This window comes from Falco biarmicus, chromosome Z (genome assembly GCF_023638135.1).
Source record: "Falco biarmicus isolate bFalBia1 chromosome Z, bFalBia1.pri, whole genome shotgun sequence".
NCBI lineage: Eukaryota > Metazoa > Chordata > Aves > Falconiformes > Falconidae > Falco > Falco biarmicus.
Genome location: NC_079311.1, coordinates 30096258 through 30121538, shown reverse-complemented (window position 1 = coordinate 30121538; position 25281 = coordinate 30096258). Strand labels below are relative to the sequence as shown.

Below are 25281 nucleotides of genomic sequence, written 5' to 3'. Positions count from 1 at the left end.
AATTATAACAATCTGCAATATATGAACTTGAAACTTGAGCCAAATTAAACCTATCACCATACACAACTGCAGCCTCCCCAGGCAGATGAGGGGAGGAAGTTCATAAAAAAAGACGGCAATATTCAGGTTCAAATCTGAGTTGTAATATGCTTCTTTCAACTGAACTTTTTCCATTTTGCAAGTTGAAAAAAGTACAGAAATATATATGGCAATTTAAATGTTATATCAACATAATTTATAAAAGGCAGATCACCTTCCCCCATTGAAAAATGCATATACTTTAGAAATTACAGTTGGTTTTCTTGAACTTATCTGTTACCATCTGAAAGCATCACAGTTACAATTTTCATATGACAAGATATTTAATTCATGTATCTCATTGTTAAAATGGCTTTCATAGACAAAGCATGAAATAGAAGGCTTTATTTTGCTTTTGCTGCTTGCAAACTAACATCCTTAATGTTAGTTTGCATATTCCAATGGACGCTTCCCAGAGCCTCAAGGCTGGGTAAACTGGTTCTGTAAACTCGCAGCAGAGGTGTGCAAGTGAGCCACGCCATCAGTAACATTGTAGAATGAAAGGATTCCTGCTTCATAATCCAGAAAAATGCCAATGTGATCAGGATCATCTTCTATCGAGATAGGGATTCTCTCCCCCTTGTGAAATGCCCAGTATTCAAAATCAAATTTCTTAAGGCACCAAGGTGCTCTATTCCAGCCCAGCTGACAGGTTTCAGTCTCCTTTCCTGCCAGTGGAAGGGTAGGCTGTGCCAATCCACTATCCTGCTCCAGCGTGAAGCACATCAGCTTCCCAGTAATGGCTTCTGGAGAGGAATGCGTCTCTCCCTAGCACTTGCCATAATTTTATCGAATCTCTGGGGACCACAAGGGTAAAGTACCCTCCTCCGGTTACAGCTTAATACAAGACCGTCGTCAGACAATGTCAGCCTTGGATGAAGGCTGTCGTATTCCCAGGTTGGTGATCTTGCATCTGCAGTCAAAGCCATAAACATATTTACTACATTTATCATGACTCTTGAAAGAAGTCCAAGTTATAAAAAACCTGCAGAAGACATGTCTTGTGACCTGCAGTTTTGCAAGGGAAAACCTGACATTTTTAATAGAAAGCATTGCACTATTACATGCACCGATGCTTTAAAGTTGTATAGGCTATAAAGCAGGTCAGTAAAAGACATATATAAGTCAGTATATGCATGGTTTACAAATGAAGATGAATACAGCTAGGTGGGGAGCGAACGCTGCTTTATGCAGAATAGTTGGGAGACTTCTGGTGGGATTGCAGCCTAAGGGTTTTAGAGGGCACTAGAGCAGACTCATGGGTCGTGAGATCCCGTTCCGCTGAAATCCCATGTGAAGATGCACTATGAGTCTGTTTCTCATGTACATTGCAAAGGAACAACTTAACAGCTCCCAGGGGATTTATAGCAGTTCACCTGACCGGACATTTAGAAAAGAAAAATCACAGTCTGAAACTACACCTTGGAAATCACTGTCTTAGTCAGCAGCAGCTTACAATATTTTTACCATGAAGCAGCTGTCACAGGACCAGAAATCACAAAGCCAGGGGAAAAAAAAAAAAGTACAGTCAAACAAGTTTGAAATGACACAATCACAGAGGATAGGTCAAAAAGCTACAAGATTTTTAAGATTAGATTTTTCTCAAGACACTTGTCCTACAATGTTGAATTGCTGCACGTCCCACAAAAGTTTTCATAACTTACTCTATCTCAATAATTGGCATGTGTTAGCATGTTTTTTCTGATTTCATGTTCTAGAAACAATCTAGATCCTCCCTTCGAAAACAGCATCTGGCATCCTTAAACAATCCCCTTCACTCTTTCTGTCAAGCCTGACAAAACCAGCATCAGGAGTTTGGTACCTAAAAGAACATACATTTTCATGAATTACAGTACTTTCTAGAGTACTGGCTATTAGATATAAACTTAACTTGTAATCTTAAAACTATTCCAAATAATAAGCACATCTATTTTCTCTCGTAAATGAAGAAAACAATACATCCAGACACGGACTGAACAGCAGTATACTTGCAATGAAACTGTCTGAGTCACATTTCACTCAGTTCATAGCTGGTTTTTTTTGACCAAATATGAATTTAATCTTTGTCTAAATACACTCTGAAGCTCAGATGTTTAAAGATGACAAATACATTTAATATCCTGAATCTCCTTTTCACACTAAGTAAATTGCTTTTTAAATTAGGCTTAGGGAAACAAGTGTTTATAATATTTCAAAATCCAGACTTCTTTATTTCTCTGCAGTATTGCATATCTGAAATGACATATCTGGACCTGTGATATCACAGAGTACAGTCTTTCACTTGGCTTTACAGGCAGCATAGTACTAAAGGAACACAAAATAGGGGGCAACAGACCCACTGAAGCAAGAACTTCATTATTTTCCTTGCTCTTCAGTGTTGAACTTAGAAATGAAAGGTAATTATACAGCAGGTTACTGTATGAGAGAAATCTGCCTTTGTAACTGAATGAATTTGTTGCTATTTCCTCTCCTATATTGTCGCATAGAGCCCTCTCCCCCAAAATAAATATGTCTAACCAGGACTGACTGGCATATTCCACAGTCTAAAGCCCAGAAGCTGTTTTCATTCAGTCTGGGATCCTCTCCTCTGCCATCAAAGCAATGCATAAACCATTCCCCTTCACTCTCTGTTGGTCCTTTGTTATTCTCCCACGATTTCCTGCCTGAGCAGGGAAGGCTAAGTAAGTATGGTCTCCCAAAATTCACCGTGAAAAAGCACCCACACTGTAGCCTGTTAAAATGCCCACAAGAGAGGACAGACACCTTGCATTAAGCAAGAATCCATTCACTACACATGTAATTGCAACAAAGAGTTGCGCTCTAATACTTGTCTGTAGTGTTTCAGAAAAGAAAGCAGTACACATACTTTATAAGATACAGAGGACCCCACACATCCTCCTTGCCTTGGTCTGGACTCTGACATCAGCTGTGTTTAAAATACAGGAACCAGTGATGCACCATTGTCGGTTGTTTTATACACGGAGCCTAACTAACAGATCATCTTCATCTGGGTAGGATCACTGCGCACACCTGGGTACCAGAGATGAAGCGGTTGCTTCGTTTGAGGCAAAGACATGCACAGAATGATGCTCGTGTGTGAAATGCATGCCATGGTGCTAGAGCGCCAGCTACTGATACTCTACCCGCTGCAATCTGCAGTGAAATGGAGAAGCAAATATATTGCACTGTACATGCAGTGGGTGTTAACTGAAGCATCATCATTTGCTAAACAAAAAGAAAGACTTCAGGATTTTGATTTTGGTACTATGTCTGTAAACAATGTTAAAACTTCCAAAAGTGTACCACTACAGGGGTACATCTCACACATGCAACATCTTCCTGTGATCTCCACCACCCTTTAGTTAGAAAAGCTAGTATTGGCATTCATGTGGCCTGAATAGGTCCTAAGTCACACCTGTGCACACAGCTGGTGACAAAAGACAGGAAACAGGAATTATTTATGCAGTTAAAACAGCACACTACAGGATTCTTTCTTCTGAAGGACTGACTATCATGATTCTTTGTTCCAAGTCACTTCCAGCAGGAAAACAATGGGGATATTAAGTTTGTACAGAACACAAGAGCCACAAGTGTTTGGAATGCTTCTAACTTTAATTCAACCATACTTACGTTTTAAGAAAAGCAACCAATCAACAGAAGACATGGTTTTCAACACCGTTCCAGGCTCCTTCTTTGCAGTGGCATTAAGGCTACTGAAAATGTCTGGACAGAGGTGGAAAGGGACAGTTTAGGGAGTCTGCCGGTGGAAGAACATGGCTGTACTGTCAAGAAGATTTTAAAAATGGAACACCATGGACTATTTTGCTGGACAAGGTATTTGGATTTTGCCTCTTCGGTGTGAATGTCACCCATGTTCTGGGGAAAGACATGCTGCCAGACTCCATTTTCTAACTTCATGGGACAAACTGTGTTACTTTTGCTGGGGAAGAGCTATCATTCTGTATGCTTTTGACATTATACTCTTCAGACAGTATGGAGGTGCTGGATCCCAGTGTTGCTAAGGAACCACACAACTGGACACAACCCCAAGTAAGCACCCCCCATTCCTCAAAATGCGTCAAAAAACCTCAAAAAGCACCCTTATCAGATGAGAACAGAGTCAGGCAGCTAAAGGCAATGGCAGATGCTAGCTACAGAGTACCTGCACGGTACTGTCTACCAATTCATCACACATCCTGCAATGTCCTTTCAGATCTGGTCTGACCATTTTCCCCTGCACCCTGCTTTACCGTTCTTGGTGGCAACTCTCAGAAAAGGGATTATTAAAAAGTAGTTCAGTGAAATGTGATGGCTGGTGTGTTGCCCTGCTAACTCAACAAGTGGCAAGGTTTCCCCATGGTTATCTGGCTTTGTGGCAATGTGTCTCCTTAGGAAACTCCTTGCCTTAATCATGCCAAAGGTCACTTAAGGGTGAAATACCAGCTCAAAGACAGAAGGAGCTCTAAGCTGAACGTGTTAATCCATCTTTAAAGTACCAAAGGCTAGAGAATTTCTGCCTGAGACAGGTATCACCAGGTACATCAACTAGAAAAAGCTTTCAAATTTGCCAGATACCTGATGTTCCATGCCACAGCACTTACACCCAGCAGTGACTGAAAGCATAGAACAGCTACGTTGTGTAGGTGTGTTGAAATAACTGATCAAGCTGCAAAAAAGCATCAGACAAATTCTAAGGCACAAAAGGCCATCCTCAGAGTTGAAAGAGGAAGCTCTTATGTTCCCAAACCACCACCGCTATAGGAACATTACACAAATGCTGTTAGAGAACAGTACCCATGCCCAAAAAGCTGCTGTTTTCTCCATCTGATTTGGTAAAAAGTCCTGCTCTTACTTACAGGCCTCACTTTATTTAAAAGGAGGCCAGGAGAAAGCAAAATTCACAGCATTCTCCCAGGTACCTTCTTTAAGCCAGGCTTCCAGTGGTTTCTGTAGAATGGACTGAATAAATGTCACAAAGTGCTCAAGTATGTGCTCAAATGAGAGAGGTATTGGATGCCATTGTTCCAACAGGTACCTGGGCTCCTGCATTTCCTTCTCGATTTCTGTGCATTGCTGAAGGCAGAAAACCAAATTCTCCAGTTAGTAGAGACAGTGACATGAATGGACTCTTCCCTCCCAGCTCCCACACACCACAGAGCAAGGACAACTCCATCATTATGGAACCTGCCTATTAGCTCATTAGCCTGCCCATTAGCTCCTCCTGCCAGTGGAGCCAGGGCCTACCTCGAAGATGGACAACCCAGCAGTCATTGTTAAAAGAGGCCCTTCCGGGACACTCCAAGATGGGAATGAGTTTAACCTGGCTAGGGCCCTCAGCCGAAAATCCCAACAACGGGAACATTAAACCACTAAGTTTTAAAAGCAATCTAAAGAATAGAACCCAACATCCCCCACAAAAAATATCTCCCAAACCATGGAGAGCAGCTTCCCACGTGGAGGTGTGTTGCTAGCACACCTGGCAGAATGCCAGGACCATGTCATTCACAACAACAAAACCTCTAAAGTCTGCTAAGTTGCAAGGATGTAAAAATGCACCACAGGCCTTCCCATGGAGAATGGCATCCTTTGGCTGTGTCAGGGCATAGGCACATGGCAACACACCCTTCCTAAGCAAGGAGAAGAATTTCATTAGGCAAGATAAGCTGACATTTATCTGTAGGCAAAAAGAAAAACACTGCTCCCCTCCAGTAAAATAATGGCTATTACTCAGGGTGATTAGGATCTCCTGTGACTAAAAAAATGAGAAAATTTAGCCTTCCTCCTAAGGTTCCTAAGAGGACTGTCTTTCCTCAGACCTTCATGTAACAGTACATAACGCAAGACCTGATACAGCATTTGTCTTCAAGATTAAGAGATGTGTCTAACTCTGTTCCATATATGTTTTCATGAATTTCATAGAGTTGAAATCAATGCCATAGAAGGAACATCTAACAGCTCAAAAATCAGGAACCAAACTGGTACACCAAAATACGAACAAAAGGATTAAAAAGTGAGAAAGATGCTGCTTATGCACAGAAGAATCTACAGATGAGATCACTAAGGCAGTTTACCAAGGACTATGAGGGTAAGAGGTAGAAAGAGACCATACAATACCACCTCCAGCAACCGAACAGGATCACTGTGCTATTGTATTTGTCTGATTCGATGTGAGAAAGTCTCTAGGGCTACAAGCTTTTGTCGACAGGACTCCAACTGCTGATCATGTGCTTCCGGGGCTTCCTGAGTCTTTCCATCAATTAAGTTTTTTGTGAGACTCTCCTCTTCCTGAAGAAGTAACAGGAGCTCAGTCACTTTGTCTGACAGCTGCGTTTTGCTCATAATGGCACATGCCTATAGATGAAGCAGAAAAGTGTCCCCCCGCTACTCAACAGACCATAAACTTTACAGGCATTTCTCTCCCAGGCTTTCAATGTTACATTTTTGGTTGAATTTTACTGATTTGCTGCATTTCTTGAGGAACAGGTGTTTACCGCTTAAGGGAGAGCAGCTAGGATTTACTTGCTGATGTCGTGGATGGAAAAGCTTGAGGGCAGATTCCAAGATGCTTATTTTTGCAGAAAAGGCTGTTTGCAGCTGGAATGTAATAGGGTCAGGTCAAAATGCTACAAGCAGCAGATCTGGTCCTTCAGTAGCAACACTTTGCCCACTTTTAAAGCAAGCTAGGGTCAGGGAGCTGCTAGGAAAAGAAAGCCACTTCAAAACAAAGTGGCATCAAACCACAATGTCCCAAAACTCTACAGAGAGAAATGTCTTACTGATGTTTCTGTAACAGAGATGCTTAGAGATGTTCCTCAGAGCAAAAGCCATTTCATGCTCTATAAGTGACATGGAGCTTAGCATACGTTCCCACTCTTAAGACAGAATCAAAGAACTGTAATTGCATTTACTTAGCTCTGAAGTCAGACTATTCAATAATGCAGTTCAGTGCAATGCAACATCAGTGAAGCCAGAATAAAATGTAGTTGGGGCTATTTAATATTCCTCTGCACAAAAATTTCAACACCACTCTTCCAGAGATGTTCGGCTGATCAGGGGGTGAGGGCCAGGCCTTTGGAAACTCTTTCCCTGTTCTCTCCCTTTGGCAGTAATATGTTGTGATGGATACAGGGAATAGACTCTTTTCCTGAAGGAGTAGCTGCCTGGGTCTTTGAATAGCTACAGAGAAAGCAAAATGTCTGTCCTTGGAAAATGACCATCCAGTGGAGAAGCAAACCACACTTCACCTTCAGATCATTAGCAGCCTGCTCTACACTTCATCGGTTACCAGCTTCTTGCTCTTTTATCTCTTCTAGATCCTTCAAGCACAATGCCATGAGCTTCTATACAGCAATGAAACAAAATAAAAAAATATTGTATCAAAACAACATATGTAAAGACCAGAGATCTATACAACTTGCTTTCCTATAGGAGAGTATGTCACTGAAACACCCAGTTTACGGGGCTTACTAAGGACAGTAGTGATGAAACATAAGGATTTCCACCTGCTCCTGGTCCTCATACTGGAAAGATTCAGAGAGCTTGCAAATTAGTACCATCCTCATAACAAAATTAGTACCATCTTCATAAGGAACAGGGAAACCTATGGGTGAAAAAAAAAGATTTTAATCTTTGAATCCATGGCACTGTGTATTTCAAGACAACTAAATGCTTGTGCATTTAGCAGCTGCAGGGCAGCTAGCCAAGTACTGTTCTTGAAAGCACCAGTGGGAGGCTCTGTCTAGAGTCAAACCCCAGTGAATGTTCAGGATGCTTCCCAGTGTACAAAAGACCAATCAGAAAGATGCCACTATCACTTACAGTGATGATGTAGTCTGAATGCCTGCAACAGCAAATATTATCAGCTTGGCTGGTAATCACAGTCGACGAGGGTCCCCCGTGGAGAGTTGGCCAAGTCCCGACAATCACACCAATATGGCTACATGCCGTGCTCACTTTATTAAACAAACAGGTCATATTTATAACTTAAACAGACCGCTCACCAGACTTTACACACAGGTGATTGGATAAAAGTCTCTGGGCCATGCGGGCGTCCGTGTGGCTGACCGGTGGGCATGCTGCAGGCGCCTGATCAGAGTGTGCCGATGAGAGTTGTGTTGATTTCGCGGTTCCCAGGACTTGCTCCGCACCTAGCTGCTTGTTTGTGCATAGCTTGTTTTCCTTCTCACACTGCTTGTTCCCGGGACGATTTAAAACTGCTCTGCAGCTTCAACTAACAGGCCTGGGTTGTCCAACCCAGACAATGGCAACATATGTCCTCAGTCCCTTAAAAATCCCTCTACACACAGTGATCTGTGATACTTGTGGTGTGCCCTGAGATGCACTGAGCAGCACAGCATCGTTAATATTCTGCTATGTCTAGCCTCCACAGTTTCTCACCAAGAGCCCTCCAAAATGGGCTGTCCTCTGTCCAGCAAGTTTAACAGTCTTGGTGCACTTGGTGATGCACTTTTGTCATTAGTTCCATGAAAGATCCAGGCAATGCTGCCCCACGCTCTCAGTGCACCAGTGTTGTAACAGAGCCTGTCAGTAAACACCAGACAAGCTCCAGAGCTGTAGCTGTTATTAGTGTCCTGTTCTGCCCCTGGGACCCAGTCAAACACATGTGCGTGCACATGTACTAGCTCAGTGCTACATCCCCAGCTCAGCACGGCATTTAAACTCTGCCCGGTAGAAAAACTGAGTGTAACTGTTGCTTCATGGGCAACAGTTTGCATTTCTGACAAGTGCTCCTTTGAAAACACATGCAATGTTTCACTCATTATGACAGAATCAGAAGAAATTGGGCTCCCAGATAAAGTCAGAAACTTGCATCTGGAATTCCCTTGGCACAGGCACATCTGTGCAAACAGATAAATGTTCTTGCATGGAGCAAGACACTCATGTCATGCTGTTCATTCCAGCCACAATTTTTCAGTCTTGTTCCTGAAGGGCCATGAGGGTTCTGCAGCACATGAAGATCCAGGAGTTCTACTATGTACCAGCCTTCCTCAATTTATTTTACAACCTAGATGTCATTCTCTTCCTCTAAGACTGACAAAGACCACAAAACAAAACCCACTCTTCCTTTGCTGCTAGTAAAACACATCACCTCAGGCACTCACTCCCTCAGAAGAGTGATCATATGCAAATATTTATGTCAACCCCAAGCATTTATGGTTAAGCATTACTTGCTTTGCCGAGATAAATGAACGGGCTGCTTCATGGTAGTGGAGACACTGTGTCTGCAATGGTGGCAGGCAACCCATGTCATTCACCCTGAGGAACCAACTCTGAAACATTCCTTTAGGGATTGCCTGGATGCCCCAACTCACGCAAGTGAAAACACTGTAAAAGCAAGGATTTCTGAGAGAGGAGACTTGTAGCTCCAGTCACGCTCACAGGATACATATCAAGCTGTCCTGGTTTTGGCTGGGACAGAGTTAATTTTCTACTTAGCTGGTACAGTGCTTTGGTTTGGATTTGGTGAGAGAACAATGTTGACAGGACACAGATGGTTTTGGTAGCTGCTGGGTAATGTTTATACTAAGTCAAGGACTTTTCAGTCTCTCGGGCCCTGCCAGTGAGAGGGCTGGAGGGGCACGGGGAACTGGGAGGGGACACAGCCAGGACAGCTAACATGAACTAGCCAGAGAGGTATTCCATACCATATGACATCATGCTGAGTATATAAACTGGGGGAAGAAGAAGGAAGGGGGGACATTTGGCATTGTGGTGTTTGTCCTCCTGAGTAACCGTTCCGTGTGCTGGAGCCCTGTTCCCTGGTGATGGCTGAGCACCTGCCTGCCCATGGGAAGCAGTGAATGAATTCCTTGATTTGCTTTGCTTGTATGCACAGCTTTTGCTTTACCTATGAAATTGTTCCTATCTCAACTCTGAGTTTCACATTCCTTTCTGATTCTCCTCCCTGCCCCTCTGGGTGAGGGGGGAGTGAGTGAGCAGCTGTGTGGTCCTTGGTTGCTGACTGGGTTTAAACCATGACATAAGCATGCTGGTCCTGTGCCCTGCATTCAGGAGCACAGGGAGCTTCCTTCTAGATGATCTTATACAACCTTAGATCCAGGGATGAACTAGCTGAGGGACCCTGCACAACGGTTCTCATTTTTTCTTAGGATCCACAGCCAGGATTTGCTAAAAGCACTGAGGAAGATTCTCACATGCTGTGGTTGATGTCACATCACAAAGGCTGCAAAAAATAACTTCACCCAGCAAAGAAAATCACTACTCAAAATATTATCTCTTAGGCTATGACTACTTTTGACAGTTTGTGCCCAAAATCTCTGCAGCCCTAAGCCAGCAGATGTTAGCAGACACTTCCAAGGGACAGTGTCACACAGGGACCCAAGTTTCTACCCTGCTCAGTTCCTTTTTGGCACAGAGACAAACAGCTAGTTATCCACAGCACCTGCTCCCCTGTGGCCAACAGACTCCCAGGGAACCAACATAACTTGTTGCTTTGTGCTCCTTACCCTGGCTCAGATCACATTGCCACCACACGATACCTGCATCTGCACATTGCCCTGGTGTCATGAAGGGAATGCAAACGCTGTAGTGAGCTCCCAGCTGCAAGAGGGACATGAAAGCGTACCAGCAGGCAGGAACAGTGCTCTGAGTCACTCTGAAATCTTCAGTGGTCTTTCCCCTGTGCTTCTGTTTGCTTGCAGCCTAGTGTACTGCCCCCTGCCCTCATACTGCTAACACAAAGTGCAATAAAATGCCAGAGTAATTTGGCATGACCTGTGCATCTGACAACTGTCTGAGGGAACAAGGGAACTTCCTAGTAACGCTGCTCCAGAATGCCAGAGTAGGAATGGGAAGGAGCTCTCTGAAATTGTGGAGATAAAAAAAAAAAAAGCTTCCAAACATCAAACCTCTGTGTTACTAAATTTTAAGCCTCCAAACTTAGCATCTCAGCATGCAGGCCTCAGCATGCTCTCCTGAATAAAACAAAGCACAAGGAGGAAGCAAGCTTACAAAGCCTCCTGGGGCTGCTCAATGGACAGCTAAACTGGGACGAATAAAAAAAGCCTAGGGAAGAGCCTTATGCTAGTTGTGGCTGGGATGGAGTTAATTTTCCCCATAACAGCTCCCATGGTGCTGTGTTTTACATGTGACTATACTACAGTGCACATGAGGGTGGGAGGGGGCACAAGCAGGCAGGTGATCCAAACTAACCAGAGAGATACTCCATGTAATGTCATGCTCAGCAACAAAACAGAAAGGAAGGGGGTTAAGGTAGGTTTATCCATCTTTTGCCCAGGAATTGGCTGGGCACTGGTCTGCCCATGGGAGGTGGTGAGTGACTGCCTTGGCATGACTTGCTTTATTCTCTTTCCCTCTTCTTCCACTTCTTCTTTGCTTATGAAACTATTTTTATCTCAACTCACGAGTCTTCTTGGTTTTAGTCTTCCTTTCCTCCTCCTCTGTACCACCAGGCAGGGCAGGGGGAGCGAGCAGGCAGCCGTGTGGTGCTCAGCTGCCTCCCAGGGTTCACCTGCAGCAGCCCCTGCCCCTCATCCCTATGGAGCCGTCAGAGAACAGGCTCCCTGCATGGGGATTCACTGTGGTCTGGCAAGCTACAGCAACGGGGGAAGGGATAAATAGAAATGGCCTTTCCTCGTCTCCTGATTTTCTGTGTTTCTGACAAAGGTACTTCCAGCCCAGCAATGCAAAAACCACCACCCCACCCCAGGGCAACTACACAAGGTGTGAGAAGAAAGTGTTGCTGTGTGTGACCTGACATGTCACCTCCCCCTTGTCCCCATTATGTGTGTGCTTGGGTTGTGACTGCACTCGGAGACAGCTCCCTCCCTCTCACACACGAACCACCACGTCCCTGTGCAGTGACAGCATGCTGGCCCCTCTCCGCATGGGGTTTACAAAGCACTTGTCAAAACACTGCCCACTGCCACAGCCCTCAAAACTGCTGTGACAACAAATGCCAAGCTCCACAGCCACTGGCTAACAACGCAAAGCCAGGCCACAGGCAGGTGGGCCCGACTGGCCGGGCCAGGCCTGCCACTGCCGCATGGCCCGCAGCCCTTGGCAACACTCGTCTGCTTGTGGCAGACGGCGTGGGGCAGGAGGTGGACGCGGTGCCCGCGGTGCAGGCCCAGGGCCCCGCAGAGGGCACAGACACAGGGCCCGCAGTCCTGGCAGAACTGTGGGGACGCACAGCCGCAGCCCCAGGCCTCGGCGACACCTGGGGCATGGGGGCATGCAGCCGTGTACATGTACAGCCATGTACACAGCCACGTCTGCCATGTCCCAGGGGTGGCAGGGGTGTACAGCCCGCCAGGGAGCCGTCACCATCAGGTGCCCCGGCTGGCACATGGCCTGCTCCGGGGAATTCCAGCTGTGCCGATGAGGAATGCCCATCTTAGTAGTGCCACATCAGTTCAATTTTCATGTGTAATTTTCATTTTCCTGAAAAATAAATAAAATTTTGAAGTTTCTAATTTTACTGGCACTGAATGTTCTTTCTGTTTTAACATTTCCATTAAGAAAGTAAATGAAAGTAGAAATTCTTTTGTGGCTTAATTGCTCACTATATAATTTTAAAATACAGAAAATTGTTCTAGGTTATCAGAAATGTATTGATGTATACATTGTTCTTGCTAATTTTTAGCAAAATACACTCTCAAACACGTAGTTTTCCAACTATACTTACTGCAGCATTATGGAAAGATAGTATGCATTAAAGGAGTGTCAGAATTACTTCAAACTGATATTTTGAAAGCTTTCCTTTGCCTTGTGGTGTTACTGAGTTGGCTGTGTACTGGCAAACCCTTTCAGAAACACACACCTTTTAAAACACCAAATAGGAAAGTATCCCTGACAAATAGGGATGAAGAAAAAGCTAAGGCATTCAATGTTTTTTATGCTTCAACCTTTAATACTGATGATAGACCTTGGGCTGCCCGGTCCTCTGAGTTGGAGGACCAGGACTGCAGGAACAGTGACTTTCCATTTGTGGGCACTGAAATTGTAAGGTATCAGTTGTATCAGTTGAATGTTCGTGAGTCCATGGGTCCAGATAGGATTCATCCCAGAGTACTGAAGGAGGTGGTGGATGTTATGGCAGGATCCCTCGATCATCTGCCAAAGGTCTTGGGAGTCCAGCGAGGTCCCTGCTGAGTAGAAGCTAGGCAGTGTTATTCCAGTTTACAAGGTGGCTATGAGGGAAGACCCAGGGAGCTACAGACCTGTTAGTCTAACCTCAGTTCCTGGGAAAATCATGGAGAAGATTGTACTGGGTGCTGTTGAAAAGCATTTAAAGGCCAATGCAATCATCAGGCATGGTCACAAAGGGTTCACAAAGGGCATGTCCTGTTTAATTGATTTGATATCCTTCTATGATATCTTAGGGAATGAAGGGAAGGCGGAGGATGTAGTTTTTCTGGGTGTTAGTAAAGCTTTTGATACTGTCCCTCACAGCATCCTTCTGAATAAGTTGTCCAGTTGTGAGATGAGCAGATACTTGGTGTCTGGGTGTGCTGGTGTGCTGGGTGTGCTGGGTGAAGAACTGGCTGAATGGCCAGGATCAAAGGGCTGCAGTGAATGAGGCTGCATCCAGCACATGGCCAGTCACCAGCACTGTTCCTCACGGCTCAGTTCTAGGGCCAGTTCTGTTCAATGTTTTTACCTACAATCCGGATGCAGGTGTTGAATGGAATGCACCATTAGCAAGTTTGCTGATGATACTGAACTGGAAGGTGCTGTTGACTCTGTTGAGGGGCAAGAGGCCTTGCAGAGGGATCTAGACAGATTGGAGCATCGGACAACCATCAATGTCATGAAATTTAACAAGAACAAATGCTGGGTTCTGCACAGGTGACAGAGTCATGTTGGATACAAGTATAAACTGGGAGAGGAGTGGCTGGAGAGCAGCCCTGCAGAAAGGGATCTGGGCGCTGGCCGACAGCAGGCTCAATACAAGTCAGCAGTGTGCCCTGGCAGCCAAGAGGGCAAACAGCATATCCTGAGCTGCATCGGACACAGCACAACCAGCTGGTCAAAAGAAGTGCTTATCCCACAAATTCAGTGTTGGTGCAGCTTCACCTTGACTACTGTGTGCAGTTCTGGGCCCTAAAATTTAAGGCGGCTGCTAAGGCACTTGAATGCACCCAGAGGAGGGCAACAAAGCTGGAAGGGCTGGAAGGCATGTCCTGTGAGGAGCCGCTATCGGCTCTGGGTTGGTCTCGTTTGGAGAGAAGGAGGCTGAGGGTAACCCCATTGCTCCCTACAGCTGCCTGAGGGGGGGAAGTGGAGAGGGAGGTGCTGATCCCGTCACCCTGGGGTCCAGTGACAGGATGCATGGGAATGGCTCAAAGGTGCAGCCGGGGAAGTTTAGACTGAACATTAGGAAGCATTTCTTTACCAAGAGGGTGGTCAAACTCTGCAACAGGCTTCCTAGAGGGGTGTTTGATGCCCTGTGCCTGTCAGTGTTTAGAGACACTTTGATAATGCCCTTAGTAACAGGCTTTAACTTCTGGTCAGTCAGGAGGTGGTCAGGCAGTTGGACTAGATGATTGTTGTAGGTCCCTTCCAACTGGAATCACTCTGTTCTCTTCTGAAGTAAGACATACACTTTTGCCTGAGTATTTTACTGTAGATGGAACTGCAATTGACTGTTGTGCTTGTATTGGCTCCATTGGACATGGGGGAAGTTTCTAGCAGCTTCTCACAGAAGCCACCCCTGTAGCCCCCTCCACTACAAAACCTTGCCAGGCAGACCCACTACAGCAACAACTAAAAATATCAGTGTGTTACGAACATTATCCTCACACTAAATCCAAAACACTACATTGTACCGGTTACTGACAAGAAAAGTTAACCTTATCCCAGCCAAATACAGGACAACAGAGCAGGTCTAGCTCACCAAAGCAATCTCTTGTGGACTCTTTCCCCTCCGATGTCAGCAACATAAGAAGCAACAGCTACATTTTTTTGACAGGGAGGACACAGGCTGGACTTCGAGGCAAATGTGAAGAGACAAATTAGGTACTACTCACAGTGTTCAAGACGAAAACACGTTCTCCCATGGCTGCTATCTTATGCACTGAGTTGTGCCACAGTCCACACAGCCTTGCAATAGCTTAGGGGATACTTCTTTCACAGGGAGGAGAGGGATTCTCTAGTGCGTGGTGTTCTAAGTCCCACACAGGATCTAGGCTGCATATCCAGCATGGAGATGCGCAGAACGTGCAAGACTTGTCTTGGGGTTTGATTGGGGGAAGACAACTAGGAGGGAGGCAGCAAGTTTCAATGTAAGCACATAGTCTGGATATGCAGCTGGGAGGGGGATTGCCGCTTAGTGCTAGGAAATGTAGAATTTCTGTTTGGCTTTATTATCTGTGCATTTCACATGCCCACTCTCCCTGTCTTGTACTGCTTTAGTTTTGTTCTTGTCTTTCTTTTCTTGTACTACTGGGCTTCAGCCATAGGTTTTTTTCTGTGACTTACTCTGTTTGCTACAGACAATGCTGTAACTATCAATAAGGGGAAGATCATTACTTTTTTCTGCATTTTCTTTTCCCATCTACCTCCATTTATGACAACATTCTGAACATTTCTGAAGCTCAGGGACACTGTGATCTAAGACACTGGATGCTGAGATTCCCCTTGGCATTAGTTCCTGCAAAATCCATCAGAAGAAAAATTATGGACTCACCTTGGGGACACTAGCTGCAAAATCCCACTTCTGCAAAATCCCAGGCAATCCTCTGGAAGGCAGTGCCCCAGGGGTGTTTGGTATATGTGGATTTGCAAGGAATACACTTCTTAACCAGCATCAACAAATATCACCTGTGCTTCAGATTTCTGATACCCTAAGAAAGTAGATCATCAGTTATTTTCTTAATGGCTTAGGACATATTATACCTTTCACTTCAGGCATGGAGTTCTTTGGTTAAGCTGAAGGCCTGTGCTTCTGGCTCTTTCCCCTGCCCCCATCCCTTGTGGTAAATTCAAGTCACAGAACAATTCTCTACTTGTTTTGCTCTTCTTCTATTAATAAATTGATGAAACTTAACTTGTTGAGGACAATGACAAACAAAAATGAGGGTATGCAGAATTGGATGACCTACAAATACATTACTGTAATATATTCTCTGATTTTCTCAGCATATGGTATTGATACTGGTCAGTAACTGTCAAACCATACAGACGTTGTATGAATTCCTGTCCTTTTGTGTACAGTTAATGACCGTGCATTGCAGAAACTCACTAAATATTATGTCAACACCATTCATTCGTTGAACCAGACACCCCATTAGTAACACAGACAGATGGTCTGGTGAAGAATTATTTTAGTGTGTGAGTGAGCAATCATCTAAGACTGAAGCTGACATCTTTATTTCTTGATGCTGTATCCTTTGTAGTTCTCAACTGCATTTACTCCTTTTGTTGCTAACTGATCATTCTCCATGTTGAAGTCTTAAAACCAAAGAGCAATAATTTCCTTTCATTCTCTGCAATCTCCTTTCCCTGCTATGTTTCCTTAAAACTGCTGATGCTGCATCAAGCTGCAATGGTGTACAGAGTAAGATGAAGGGCAGTTTGCAGTAAATACATATTTTTAATTTGGCCTTGCTCTTTGAAAGGAAAAGGACATAGCAAAATGTCATAAGGCCAGGCAAATTGGTTCACATCATGAAACCATACAGGCCCGGAGTGCTCCTGGCTCTCCATGTTGGACTAGACTTAGGTAGAAAGGAAGTGTATGTTGCAAAGGAGTAGTAATTACCCTCTGTACACGCCTTATGGTCAACAGCAGGTCAGTAAATGGCAGAGTAAGAGCAAGTTGTAAAAGAACTAATACTTCAGATATTGCAAACCCACATGTTCTAGCAGCAACAGTATGCATAATTTCCTCTTTCAATTAACATGATTATTATATGAATTTTTAAAGAAATACTTTCTAATTACTATACAAAACTATCACAGCCAACTGTTAAGGGTCTTTTTTTTTTTCAGATGGCAGGTCATACAAACATTATTCTATGTATCTCATTTTGTTACTAATCTGTTGCATGAAAAATTATTTCCATTCTTTGAGTATAGTTCCTTCTTGTTTCACTCACTGGCCTCAGCTCTTGAATTGAGCAGTTTGTCTTCAGTTATTGAACAAGACTATGTGATGGCCCAGGCTCCTAGCACTCAAATAAGCTCTGCACTGCTTCTTAACTTCTCTCCCCATAGTCTCCCTTTAACACCCTCTCCAAAAAACAGACAAACATCCTCCAAACCCTAGCAAACATGGTGTGGTGAACATTTTTCTCCTGGCCACACAAATTCAGTCCTGTCTAACAGATTTAATTAGTTCCTGTACCTGAAAGGAGCTCAACTTTTTACTTAATGCTGCATATTCTTATTCTGACATGCTTAGAAAAGTGTGTCAGAGCACCCCAGTTCAAGTATTTTTATTTTTACCTTGCTTCCTACCCATAACACCACATGATTCAAAAGCACTTGGATAACTGTTTTCTTGACTGGATGCCTTTCACACAGCAGTGACCGCTGCCTAACCTGCAGCAAGCTCGCTCCCACTAGAAATGATGGGTTGCACAAAGGCTGCTCCATGTGCCTCGTGGAGCTGAAGCTCTAGGGAGTGCTGCAGTTCTGTGGGGAGTCACTGTTTTCCATGCTGCAGTGTCAAACTGACTATTTCTGATAAAATCCAATAGATATTAGCACATGGTACTGTCTGTTTCAGACCAGTAAGAGCCTAATCCATCCATCTCACAACTTTTTGACTTGTTCTTGTTAGCTGACTTTCTCTGGGATATAGGGCTTTTGCAGTGGGATCCTCCTGTAGGCTATCTTGGCTATCTTACTGCCACCTTAAGTATAGGGCACTCATGTATTGCTTCCCTCACTCTTCCCAGAACTTTTCATTCACATGAAAGGTGCTCCTACTAGAATATACTTTTCACCTTTCTGCACATCTCTGGATGCCCGACTCTCTGCATGCCTCAGGCACCTCACTTCTCAGTGTACATTCCCCTGGAGACACAAAGGAGCTCTAATGTTCTTGCACAGTGACTGCAGCATTTCTTCTGACACTTAACATGTGGCCTATCAGCACCAACTGAGCTCATGACAACAACCAGGACCCCAATTTGACTGGGTTGAGGCATCCCTCAGCACAGTTCTACATGACAAATGTCCTGGGAGATAACCCATGAAGATCTTTCTATCCCAGTGTTTCTCTCCATAGATTTGACACAGGTGCTTTAAGCCAAAGAAAGGAGGATACACTGAAAACTGTGCTTCCCCAAACCCCACCAGCTTCTTGCACACAACAGCAGCGGGCAGCAAATGAAAAGCAACACTAATACAGAAAATCAGCCTGTTTTCAGTTTGGAGCTATTCTAGCAAAACTATTAAAACAGTAACATTATCATATATAAAATAATTTACCAAATCATACAGACAAACCAGTTTGACATCTCAGGTAATACTGCTGACCCAATTCTGCTTGCCCAAGGCTACACCAGCAGACATTACTATGACTCAAGGATGGATTGACATCAATGAGTGGTGCTATCTGAGGTTTATTACTCCTTTTCTGCTACAGCATCACTACTTGTGAATGGTCATTTGTAGTAAGTATAAAGGCAAGATAACTATGCAAAACAGGCAAACAGTGGTTTGAGACATCTAGTTGGTAGTTACACCTCCTGGCTGAAGCACGGTTATAGTTACCTATGTTACTGTTGTATGTGTAAAATAAAAAAGTACAAATGCAGCTGAATATACTGGTGGGGAAATTATTAGGATGTGTGTGAGCAAACTATTAACATGTTACATACGAAGCATGAGAAGTAATAAGGAAATAAGGGTGAGGTGAGGGATAAATGGCTGCAAGAAATGCAGGAGGTGTTGGAAACATTATTGAAAAAATCCTCTACTTGTTCCTGCCATCTCTTACCAGACCTCCCAGGAGCAGCCTTACTGGGCTTTGTGAATGGAGTAACCACAAATCTTTCCTGTAATCCTTGCTGCTGTTAGAAGGTTTACCATGTCTAGCAAACATGGTACCTTATACCACCACAGTAGCTGACAGTCACATTGCTACAGCAAAATGAGCTACGATGAGGCTATCTTTAGCTGGTAGTAAACCTGAAATAAAGCGTGCTAACTAGAAGCTTGGAGAAAGTTTTATATGTTAGTAAGTCAACACAACATGCAACCAGGTAGCTTAACACTGCTTATCTGACACACAACACACCAGCAGCCTCTGCTGTCCCAATCAGGCATCCACACAGCTGTTAACTTAGGCTCTTCTAGTGGTGCTAGGATGGTGCTTTATGTCTCCAAGTTGTCCATCAGCTGTTGGTTTCAAAATGCAAATCTGCTACATTTGGTTCTAGGTACCAGAAGCCTGGTGCTACATGGGCTCTTTCAGAAAGGGAAGCTGCACTGTGAGGCGTAATAGACTATGAGTGGCACAGTGCAATCCCCTGCAAAAGCTAGCACAAAATACTGTGTTAGGCAGAACATATATTTTGGAATTGATGACCCACATTCTGTTTGCATGTTTGAAAAAGCACAGAGCTTTGTGGATGCAGTAGTTGACAAGGCAAGATCCTTATGCTGTCAATAAAGCAATCTAAAATTACCAAGGTTAGCAAAGACTAGAAGTGGGCAAAAGCTATAGAAATGCCATGGCCCCTGAAAAGCCAAGGCTACCTTTAGCATATGTAAGAATAAATAAGGAATAAGGAACTCCATCTGTTCTTAAGCATACCTTCATTCCTAAATCAGTTGACAAGCACTGTGGTCATGAAAAAACATGGATCTGATGCAAGGAGATACCACAGCTGAAGGTCACATGGTTGTGTGCACCATGGTGTGAACTGTGGGGGAAGGAGGGTTACAGCCCGAGATGGAGAAGCTAGAGTTGTGGCCAGTAGTTGAGAGTAAGACAGGAGAAAAGGACCACAAAAAAACCACATGGGTTGCAAAATCTGGAAGCAGTGATATGATTTGCTAAAAACTAGTAATGGAAATTGTTGACTAACTACTGATAATGCCATTGGACTCACAAACAGTGGTAAAGCAGAATCAGCAGACAGCTACTTTATAGGCTGAGGAAGATGCTGTGACACAAAGTGAGTGGGAGGACAGAGCAGATCAAGAAAGGAAGATGTGAGGGCAATTCTGCTCTTCAGGCTAGGACTGGTCATGGCCAAACCACAGATGCTGTTGGAACCTGCTTTGCAAAATATTTGGGTGGAGCAAATGTGTCTTTAAAGTATCCAAGCTCAGAGATAGATACCCTTCTCTTTTCTAGTGCAGATGTTGCTTTGGCAATGATGATCTCTTTCAACTCATATGATTACTCTATGGAGCTGAAATAACTCTCCTTGCTGGCCTTGCAAATGGTTTTCTGGGAGCCTCAGCCAGTCCACAGATTTCAGGTTACCAGGAATGGGAGTATCTTCAATATTGGCTGATTCTCCTATCCAAGAACTATACTTCCGTGACACAGTATGTGCTAAGTGTAAATAATGCCCTACAGAGAAGATGCACAAAAAGGCATTGCTGGGCTTTTTATTCAAGCAGTTTACTGCTGTAATTCATGGATCCATTTAATAGTTTGGGTTGTGGAAAGGGCCCTTTAAAAGATCATCTAGTTCAATCCCACTGCTGTGGACAGGGCCACTGGATCAGATTGCACAAAGATTCCAACATGACCTTGAACACTTCCAGTGATGGGACATCCACAACTTCTCTGGACAACTTGTTTCAGTGTCTCACCACCCTCACCATGAAAAAAAAAATATCCCATATATCTCATCTAAATCACTTTCAGTTGAAAATCACTGCCCCTTCTCTTGTCACAACAGGCCTTGGTAAAAAGTCCCTGTCTGTCTGTTTCTTAAGCCCCTTTTAAGTATTGAAAGGCCACAAAAAGGTCTCCCCAGAGCCTTCTCTTCTCTAGGCTTAACCACCCCAACACTCTCAGTCTTTATTCATAGAAGAGGTCTTCCAGCTCTCTGATCATCTTTGCGGCCCTCCTCTGGACCTACCCCAACTGGTCCATGTCCTTCTTGTACTGGGGAACACAGAGCTGGGCGCAACACTCCAGGTGGGGTCTCATGAGACCAAAACAGAGGGGGAGAATTACCCCCCTCAACCTGCTGGCCATGCTGCTTTTTTTGGCTGACTTTCTGGGCTGCAAGCGCACATTGCCAGCTCACATCTAATTTTTCATCCACCAGTATCCTTCTCTGCAGGGCTGCTTTCAAACCATCCATCCCCCCAGTCCACACCAGTGTTTGGGATTAGCCTCACCCTGATGCAGGACCTTGCCCTTGGCCTTGCTGAACTTCATGAGGTTCACATGGGCCCACTCAGGCCTGTCAGGTTCCCTCTGGGTGGCATCCCTTCCTGCAAGCCTATCAATCCACTGCACCGCTCAGCCCGGTGTCATCCACAAACTTGCTCAGGGCGCACTCAATCCCGTTGCCTATGTCAGTGATGAAGATACCAAACAGTACTTGTTCCAGCATGGATCCTTGAGGGACACCACTCATTACTGGTTTCCACTTGGATACTGAGCCATCGACTGTAACTCTTTGGACATGACCATTCAGCTAGTTCCTTATCCATCAAATAGTACATCCGTCACATCCTTATCTCCCCAGTTTAGCAGCAAGAATGTTGGTCCAGCGTGGGACAGCGTCAAAGACTTTACAGAAGTTCAGACAGATGGTATCTGTAGGTCTTCCCTTGTCCACTGATGCAGTCACCCCATTGTAGGCGGCCACTAGGTGAGTCACACATAGACTTGCCCTTGGTGAAGCCATGTTGGCTCTCTAATCACCTCCCTCTTATCCATGTCTGACAGAAATTCCAGGAGGATCTGTTCTACCACCTTACTGGGTACTGAGGTGAGGCTGACGGAACTGTGTGCAGGAAGAACAGAGAATATATTCCACTCCGTGGGACCAGAAGGGCAATCTTTTCTCCACTCCTCTCTACACCTTCCTTCTACAATCCAATCATCAGTTGTCTCTGCCCTGTGATGGCTCCTCGGCATAAGTCAATGCTGGCAGATACTAGAAAGCTGCTCTTAACTACAGAAGCAAGGCGTAAGCTTGTTTGCTTAGGAAAGTTTATAGCATTCTTGAAACTTCCTTCCTAATCTCAAAGTTAAAACAAAAACATAAAAAGCCAGCAAGTGGGCCGATGCTAGAAGCCTCAAGCCTCCAGTGAAATCAACAGTTGAGATCTACTGAGGTTACTCAACAATCACTGCCCACAGTTTGATACAGAAAGTTCTTGATAAAACCTTGCAGGGTACCGAAGTGTCCAGCTTTGATAACAAGTGAGAAGGCTGCTAGATGGCCCCTATTTTTGCTGGCCTTGCTACAAGAGGATTGAACAAATAGATCTTACAACCCAAGTTAAAAATCCTGCTTTGACAATGGTGTAAGAGCAACAAGACTGCAAAAGAATACATAGATGACACAGAATATGTCATATTTTTCAGTCAGACATGTACTTGCTCATCTATTACCCTCAGAGCTCATTAACTGCATGAATGAGGTAAGTAAGATACAGTAACCTCCTATCAATGCTTTCCTGCTTATTCTATCTGCAAAGACAATAAGACTGAACTCATGCTGTTACTTCGCTGCTGGCCAGAATTAACGACAACTGCTGGCTTACAAGTTACATGCTACTCATGGATTTATAGAATAACTGGAGTTTAGCTTGCTGTTTGTTTCAAGATTAAGGGATTTAAATGTTGAAAGTGGCTGTGTTGTGGACAGCAAAAAAGCAGTATACTTAACGGGAAACAAAGGGCGAAATCTACAGATTTGGCAGTGAGAAGACTGTCTGGCAAAGTAAACTTGCAGTTTCTTGGCTGTTCACCTACCAGGTTGACAAGAATGTTTTCTGACGCTTACCCCCCCACAAAGAAGCTTCCAGTCAAACATCATCCTTTCTCTTGCATGGAAAGGTACAGCAGGAATCTACCTAGGGATCAGCTGTCTTTCTGCCAAACACTCTCTGTTGCATAAACACTGTGATGTACAACAAAAGATGTCCCTGTTATGGTATACGCTGTACGGCCTGTACACATAATGCAGAGTTTAGATGAACTCTGTTGCAAGAGGTTAGTTTTCTGTTGGCAGTGCTGCCTAATTCAGCAGGGCTCACATGAATTACGGTTTTATTTGGCTGCTGGCTGGGTATGACCTTGTACTCGGAATCTTACACAGGTTGGTGCTGCACCTCAGAAGTTGCAGTACGTACACATTTGCTGGTGCTGGCAAGGAATAGCAGCCCCAGGGAAACGGACAACACCCTGGTGCTGAAACAGCAGCTAAACTTACACCAGCTTTGTTTAGGTTCCTTTTGTCACCAGTGGCTCAGTTTTAGGTCCAGTGCTCTTTTAATGTTTTCATACATGAGCTGGAGGCAGGAGTTGCATTTACATTAAGTAAATTCACTGATGATACTGAAGTAGGAGGAGCTGCAGACTCCCTTGAGCGGAGAGAGGCTTTACAGAGACATCTGGATAAACTAGAAAGCTGGGCAATCACCAACCATATGGAATTTAGCAAAAGCCAGATCCTCCACCTGGGAAGGGGTAATCCTGGCTATACGAACAAGCTGGGGGCTAGGAAGCTGGAGAGCAACCCCATGGAAAGACATTGCGGGTGTTGTTTGTGTTGATGGCAAGTTGGATATGAGCCAACCATGTGCCCTGGCAGCCAAAAGGCCCAACTGTGTCCTGGGGTGCATCAAGCACAGCACAGCTGGCCGGCTGACAGAGGTGACTGTACCACTCTGCATTGAACTGCTGTGGCCTCATCTTAAGTACTGTGTGCAGTTTTGGGCACCTCAAGGTAAGAAGGACATCAAACAACTAGTGTTCAGAGGAGTGCAAACAAGATGTCAAAAGTTCTCGAAGGCAAGACTTGGGAGGAAGCGGCTGAGGTCACTTGGTTTGTTCAGCTTGGAGAAGAGAAGGCTGAGTGGTGACCCCATTGCAGTCTACAACTTCCTAAAGTTGGGTAGTGGAGGGGGAGGTGCTGATCTTCTCTCTCTGGTGACCATTGACAGGACACGAGGAAATGGAACGAAGCTGGGAAGTTCAGACTGGACATTAGGAAAAGGTTCTTCACTGAGAGGGTGGTTGATCACTCAAACAGGCTCCCCAGGAAGGTGGTCTTAGTACCAAGCTTGTCAGAGTTCAATAAGAATTGCCCAGATGCTCTTAGTCATATGGTTTACTTTCAGGTAGTCCTGTGAGGAGTTGGACTAGATGATCCTTACGGGTTCCCTTCCAAATCGAGATATTTTATGATCTTTACCAAAAAGCCCTGCTCTGCTCTCAGGCCTGGCTGGTACAGGATCTAAGCCAGCCCCCCGGCACCTTAGCTCTGCAAGTACTACTGACAGCACTGTCCGTTTTCAACAGTGTAATAAATAATTAGCATCTGCTGTATAAAAGAGAGCAAACCAGTTGTTATCCAAGATTATAAATCCACAAGACATGTATATGAATCTTTGCATAAGGATTCTCAAAGCACCAGTGATCTTCAAATACGTTTGTGTACCAAGAACACCTGCTATTGATGAAGTTATTAAGTACTCTGCATAAACAAAAATCTTTTAAATAATTACATCTGTCAATTTAGTTTACATCATCCTACTAAAAACAAAAACAAGTATTTTTTTGTTTTGTTTTTGTTTCACCACCAGCTTCTTGTGTGACCCTGGCTAACCAAACTGCTTATAATTCAGTTTCATCCTTAACTCAGGATGCGTTTTAAACCACTGTTAGGGCACTGCAAAGCATTAACGCATCTTCAGCTGACATACAGTGCAAATAATATGTCTAAGAAACACCTCCATCCCTGCAAATCTTCTTTTGACTAAGTGACATCTTTAGAAAACTGATCTTTCAGGCAAGGCTTTAAGAATTACAGTTATTTTACACTTTCAAAAATATGACACATTTCATATAATTTTCTTATGATCTCTCAAAGTAGTTTAAAAGAAGTCTGTCACGCACTACAGTTAAGGTGGCAAAACCTCCCCCTACAACACAAGCATGTGTTGCCGATATCTGGAGTTTCATGATCACCCACAGAAATATGCAGAGTAAAGAAAAAAAAAACCAATGCACCTCTTTCTAAGAGAAAGAACAGGACAAAA

General features: G+C 44.2%; 1 protein-coding gene across 1 annotated transcript; it reads right to left on the bottom strand.

The window, feature by feature from the left end:
* Window positions 1-394: 394 nt before the first annotated feature.
* On the bottom strand, window positions 395-12329 carry LOC130142728 (tripartite motif-containing protein 14-like). The gene is given in 9 exon segments (XM_056325081.1): window positions 395-534; window positions 537-736; window positions 738-865; window positions 867-991; window positions 3709-3801; window positions 4998-5151; window positions 6196-6429; window positions 7323-7418; window positions 12147-12329. Coding segments are annotated over 9 exon segments (1353 nt in total).
* Between the last annotated feature and the right edge of the window lie 12952 nt (window positions 12330-25281).